Source organism: Gossypium arboreum, chromosome 8 (genome assembly GCF_025698485.1).
Source record: "Gossypium arboreum isolate Shixiya-1 chromosome 8, ASM2569848v2, whole genome shotgun sequence".
Lineage (NCBI taxonomy): Eukaryota > Viridiplantae > Streptophyta > Magnoliopsida > Malvales > Malvaceae > Gossypium > Gossypium arboreum.
In genome coordinates, this window is record NC_069077.1 from 57,409,272 (window position 1) to 57,415,721 (window position 6,450).

The following is a 6,450-nucleotide window of genomic DNA, read 5'->3' on the forward strand; positions in this document are numbered from 1 at the left end:
GGTAACACCTTTAACCCTATTTCGGTGACGGATAGTTAGGGGTGTTACAGTCATGCCACACGCCTATATGCTAGGCCGTGTTACTCACACAGTTGAGACACACGCCCATATCTCTACCGTATGCTCAATTCTGAGCATTATGTTTCTCAAATTTAAGGTGCAAGGGACACACAGCTTAACCACACGTCCATGTATCAGGCCGTGTGTCACACACGGTCTAGGCACACGCCCATGTGTCAACCCGTGTGGACAAAATAAAGCTATTTCTAGCTTCATTTCTCACCCAAAATCATACCAAATTCCTACACCAAACTTACATCCAAATACCAACCAATCCAAGCATTAAATTCAAGCAATTTATAACATCTAATCATGATATATTGTTACATGCATTCATGCTTAAATCTCACCTTTTATAAGCATACTCATTTAACCTTTCTCAATCAATCAATAATAAACACTTATGTTATCTCTATAAAAAAAACTTAAATACATATATATACATGTACCAAAACATAATCATCACTAGCCATTCTAATGGCTAGATTACAACAATCATTTACATTTACATAACAATCATTTACATTTACATGCCAATATGACCAATATAACCTATACATGCCATTATAACCACAATTGATTTACCATATTGTACCGGCATGGGCCACTGGTTAGTGTGAGTGATCTCTAACAAGCTTCCAATCTAATGAGCTTTTGATTTACTCTCAAACAGGAGAGTAAAACTAAGCATAAAATGCTTATTAAGTTCATATAACATGGTATTTAACTTACCATTAAGTCTATTTTGAGGTAACTATGTAAGGCATATTCAATCAATTTGACCTCAAGCCCTATACACATCCTCATTGCCCTTATTAGTCATATATTCCATAATAACATCAAAACATATATAGGCTCAACAACAATCAAGTTCCCATGCACATATGCTTTCCACAACATGTACTCATTTAACATGTATAAATCATATCTTTATATTACAAGTATAATTTCATAATAGTTCATCTCGAGCTCAGTTTATTTCATGTAAGAACTTTACTCATATCATTTGAAATATCAAGGTCAGACGAGTAGTAGTACACTCAAGGTGTACAAGTCTATAATCAAGGATGAACATATATTCATCAAATAAATTTCATGTACAAATATCATCATCTCATATGTCCATATATCGATTATCATGTATCACCATTTTCATGTATTTTAGATAGATACGTGTTATAACTTATTTCTTATTCATATCTTCTCATGTTAAGATTTTTACCCATCAAATATATTTGAAATATCGATGGATACACAGGTAGTACACTCGAGGTGTATCCGTCAATTCATATTCAATGGTACCCATAAGATACTATTTCAGAGAGTACACTCTCGAGCCACATATATTTAGACAACAAGATACCAGTCCAGGCTAAATCCTGTCTACAATATATACTCAATAGAGCTTAGTCAGGATTGCCAGTCCAGGCTAAATCCTTTTTATGACATATGCTCTAAAGAGCTTGATCTGGATTACCCATCCAGGCTAAATCAAACCATAACATATGCTCGAGAGGACTTATATCAGGATTACCCGTCTGGGCTAAATCCTTTCATAAATAAGGTCAATAGGATTACTCATCCGAGCTAAACCCTGTCAGCAACAATTGCAGGACCTCATTCATTTCGGGAAATCACATATCCATCGATTTTCATTTATTCAAACGAGATTTAACATTTTCAAGCATTTCCTAGCATGTGATTATTTCATACATCTATCACATCCATATAATTCAAATGATCACATTCCACATTCATTCCAAGCATAAAAGTAACTTTTTCATTGTTTATCCTTTATCGAGCATTATCGTGGATCGGGCTTTGTCAGATACATTTTCAATGTCACATATATATATGATATTTATACAATTTACAACACTACATTTAATTCAAGCATATAAATATACACAATTTAGTTACACAAATTTACCTCGACAAATGTTCGTGTATGTAAAATCTACTAATCCGACGTATTCCTTTTTTCCTCATTCTAGCTCCGAATTTGGTCTATTCGGATCCATACTAGTAAATTTAACATCAATTTATCATATTTCATATTCAAGGGGACTCAATTTTCATCCTAGGAAAAATTACCATTTTACACTTAACTTTTCCATAAATTCCAATTTCGTCCCTAAGCTGGGAAAATGAAATTTGTGCAATTTACTCCCTATTCCAAGCCTAAACAAAATTTCACCATAAAATTTACAGCACATATATTCTATAAAATTCAGAATTTTTCTTCAATTTTCACAAATTTACATTTTAGTTCCTAAATCATGTTTTCATCAAAAATCACATTGTAAATGTTGTTTATCTATCAACAACCTTTCATTTTCTACCATAAATTTCAAATTTTCAGCATATTCATCCATGACCTAATTTCCATACTTTGATAACTCTTCAAATTGATCCCCCAAATAGATAGATTAAGCTATCTCGGTTTCAACTCTAGAATTTTTTTATATGAGGCAAATGCTACAAGTTTGAGCCTGCATAAATTAGACACTTGCTCCACCATTCCTATACCAAGGATGTGGAATTTGGAGAATCAAAAGACACCATTACTTCCTAGATTACAAATGAAGTTCATCTCACCTAGCCTATTGGTTCAAAACCTCACTCATCTACCTTAGGACAAACCTATGTTGCCCTAAATGTCATAGCCATAAAGAATTGGCTTCCCAATAACTAGAGGCACAATGCGACAAAAAAGACGATTATCCTATTGAGTTAGGTGAGAGTTGGAATCCAATTTAATATTAGAGACTTGATCTTCACATAGATTTTTTGACATGCTAAAAAGGTGTAATCAGTTAAGTCTTCCCTATCCTTCTCTCATATTTCAAATACAATTTTTGTAAAATGACAAAATTATCAAGGTTGCTGAGAAGTATGAAAAGATGTATCCTGAGTTGAAGTTCTATCACAAGTGGTTATAAGAAAGGCATACTCCCCTGGACCTTGGGAATGTTCAAGACGAAGAAGCCCCTATTGAAGGCACAATAGTGCCTGAAATTGTTGGCATAAATACAGACATAGTTATTGGTTCCTTAAGCACATCAAATGTTTTTGATCAGAGCTCCCCAAGTTGTTTTCTGATAAGATTGTTGCGAATGAAAGGTAGATCAAGGACCTCAAAGCTCAAAAAAGCAAGCTATTAGCCATAAAGTTGATATTTTGGCCAAGCAGCTTTAGTGATCCCTTTGCAATCATTGAACAAAAAGAAGGTATTAGTGGTGTGATGGTTTTTTTGTGCAAGATTAACCTCAAACTTAGGGTTTCAATTCTCATAATTTGGTATGATGATTCTTTTGTACATATGCTCACTTAGTCTAATAATCTTATAGTCCTCCCCTTATATGTTTTGGATCATATTAACAAGCTTATGCTTGTGTCTTTATTGTATTCATACATTCATCAATGAATAGCTCTATTTGTTATCATAAAGATAAGAGTGTATGATTAAGGGGAATTACTTAGGGGGAGAATATGTAATTGTGACAAGTTTATATTTCCCTGTATATGTTTTGTTCAAAAATTGTCAAAGGGGGAGATTTTTGCCACATTTGAAGGCAAGGTTTATAATGAGGTTGTTACTGTGGCTAAAACAGTGGCTACAACTTCAAGCACTATCTCATTCCCGAGCTTGCCTATTTTTAGTGTTGGCAAAGTTTAGAACAAAAGTATTGGGCTATCTATTTTGAAGACATTTGGACATGGTAAAACCCAAAACATGAAGAGCAATTGAGTTGAAATTGAAGACTTGAAGATTGGTTTCTTACGAATAAGTCTGGTTACTTGTGGAACAAGTTATGTCACTTTCTATGATTGAAGAAATTGGATTACATCAAGACTCTTATGAAATTATTATCCTACGCTGAATTTTAGCTTTACTTTATAGAAAAGTGATTAAAATATAACTCTTATGTAAACAAAACTTAAGTAGTACATAAACTTCAGTTTTGTCTATGTTAAAGGGTAACCGTGAGACCGAGAGATTAAAAGAGCACAAATTTGTTCAATTTAGTAACATTCTATGTCTGCCTTGTTTCTGTAAGCAATCAAAAGAGTCTCTTGAGCTGCAAAACTAAGCTTTCGAAGGAGAAGCCTAAAGGGAGAGTGATCTAGTCTTTGTACAACGGTGAGGTCACTAAATTGGTAAGTATTGGGCCAGTGTTAGGATTTAAATCATTGGTTGTACTGTGAGAAATATAGTGAATCATTGCTCCGTAAACGTAGATTGAGGTTGAACTGCATAAATAATCTCAGTATTCATCTTTACATTTTCGCATTTTTGATTTCGTGGTTGAAATTGTGGCCACAGTTCAAAGCACTATTTTAGACACAGTTTTTGAAAAGCAATTAGACCTCGTTTCTACAATATCTTACATTTTTAAATGCGAATCTGAGAAAGATAACATTTATAATATCGTTGCCAGAACAATAAAAAAAACGAGATTTTCTAATTTTTTATTTTTGAAAAAAGTTGTTTTAAAAGGAAAGAAAAATCCAAGTTACTAGATTACGTCTTTAAATACTTAAAATCTCCTTTTTCCTTTCCGCTCTACATGACAAACTACATATTTAAAAGCAAATCCTAAACTATTAATGAATATCAAATTTCTTTAAATGTAAGAAGGAAGGTACCACTTTCCATTGCCTATATAAACTTACCTAGTTTAGGGATACAATCATTGGCATCGAAAAATTCATAAGCATTCGAGCAAATTAACAAGATAGCGTTGAGGTAATCAAATTAAGTTGGATACATACATTTTTACCTATTATTTACTTGTTTATTGTTTGTAGTTTTGAGCAAGTAATTTTCATGATTTGAGTTATTAAGCTAATATTTTCAATGTGTTTTCAAAGAAAGGTGATATCAAAGCTTGAAAAAATGTCGGGAAATGGTGCATCGAGTTCATCATTGAACATGATATCAGGTGAAGACGTGGTTAACAATAACTTGACTGCGCTGGTTGTTGATGATAGTCCACTTCTGCGATTGCTCCATGATATACATCTTAAGAAGTATGGACTAAAGGTTCAAGTTGCTGAAAATGGGAAAGTTGCTGTCGATCTTTTCCATTTGGGAGCTTCATTCGATCTCGTTCTAATGGACAAGGAAATGCCTGTCATGAATGGTGTTGAGGTACGTAGATACACATAATTTACTATATATGCTTTCGAGAATTCTATACTATATAGGTGCACCTTTACAACTTACCCCTCCGATCCAATAAACCCACTGTCTATGGATTAGGTCTTGAACAGACTTTTTGCTGAGTTAAGATCCACTTGCCCCGAATTTTCATTTAATAATAATTTTTTATATTTAAATTTAATTACAAAAATATTTTTAATTTTAAATAATGAAATAGAATTTTAGACTAACCAAGCTGAAAATTAAAATAAAATTCAATTCGCGGTCTAACCCAAAAAAAAACATACCTTTAATTGTAGAGCATAAAAGATAAAATTTTCAAAATTTTGAATCTATTTACCTAGGAAAGCAATCAGCCCTTCTAATTTGTTCCATAGCTCAATTAAAAGGGTTACAAAAAGCATGATATGATCTGTTTGTATTAGCAAAACTGTCAGAAAATGCATTTTTCAATGATAAATCTCATCGAAAATACTTCCATCCCTTTTAACAGAGTAATTAATAATCATACAAAAAATTATATTATAAAATATTTTTACAGGCTACTAAGGAGCTGAGAGCTATGGGGGTGACTAGCATGATCGTTGGTGTAACTTCAAAAGACGGACCGGGTGAGCAGCAAGCTTTCATGGAGGCAGGGTTGGATTATTGCTTTGAAAAACCTTTGACTCCCGAGATCATCGGTATTCTTCTGGAAGAGCTCAACAAGCACAACAAGAAGGATTGACACCACCACCACCACCACCACCAGCAGCTTAGTTCAGTGAGTTATGAAATAAAATGCAAGCCTTCTTGCTTTATGTAGACATATATACATATATATATATATATGCGTGTGCGTAGGTTTACTTTGGCCTTTATGGTTGTTCCTATGTACTATGTTACTGTAATTTCCCTTTTCCTATTTAAATTTAAATAAACAAAGTTTAATGAGTAATGCCTTTTATTTTAGAAATTAATTTTGGTGGAACTTTTAACACTTTAATCAGTGTGTATCAAAGAACGATGTTTAGTATGAAGTGATTTCTTTAAAATCGAAATTAATTTAATCACCGTGATTAAATCAATATGTTTGGTAGTCACCGATAGTAAACATCTAAACCTTGACGAAAAAGGTGAAAAGTTGTCACTGAGGAAGAATGGTATTTAAAATTAGTTTCTTCATTTTATTTATATAATTTAATAAAAATAATTTCATCCTTATAAATGAATGTCCACTATTT

General features: G+C 32.9%; 1 protein-coding gene across 2 annotated transcripts; it reads left to right on the forward strand.

The window, feature by feature from the left end:
• The first annotated feature begins 4,696 nt into the window (after positions 1-4,696).
• Positions 4,697-6,160, forward strand: LOC108469346 (two-component response regulator 24-like). 2 transcript variants are annotated; one of them, XM_017770235.2, is made up of 3 exons: positions 4,697-4,810; positions 4,936-5,215; positions 5,769-6,160. In XM_017770235.2, the coding sequence occupies exons 2-3, from the start codon at positions 4,961-4,963 to the stop codon at positions 5,952-5,954; spliced, it is 441 nt and encodes a 146-aa protein (XP_017625724.1). In that variant the 5' UTR covers positions 4,697-4,810; positions 4,936-4,960; the 3' UTR covers positions 5,955-6,160. The 2 variants fall into 2 exon arrangements, with proteins under 2 accessions (XP_017625724.1, XP_017625725.1); XM_017770236.2 differs by having other exon boundaries at positions 4,722-4,810; positions 4,940-5,215.
• The last annotated feature ends 290 nt before the right edge of the window (positions 6,161-6,450 follow it).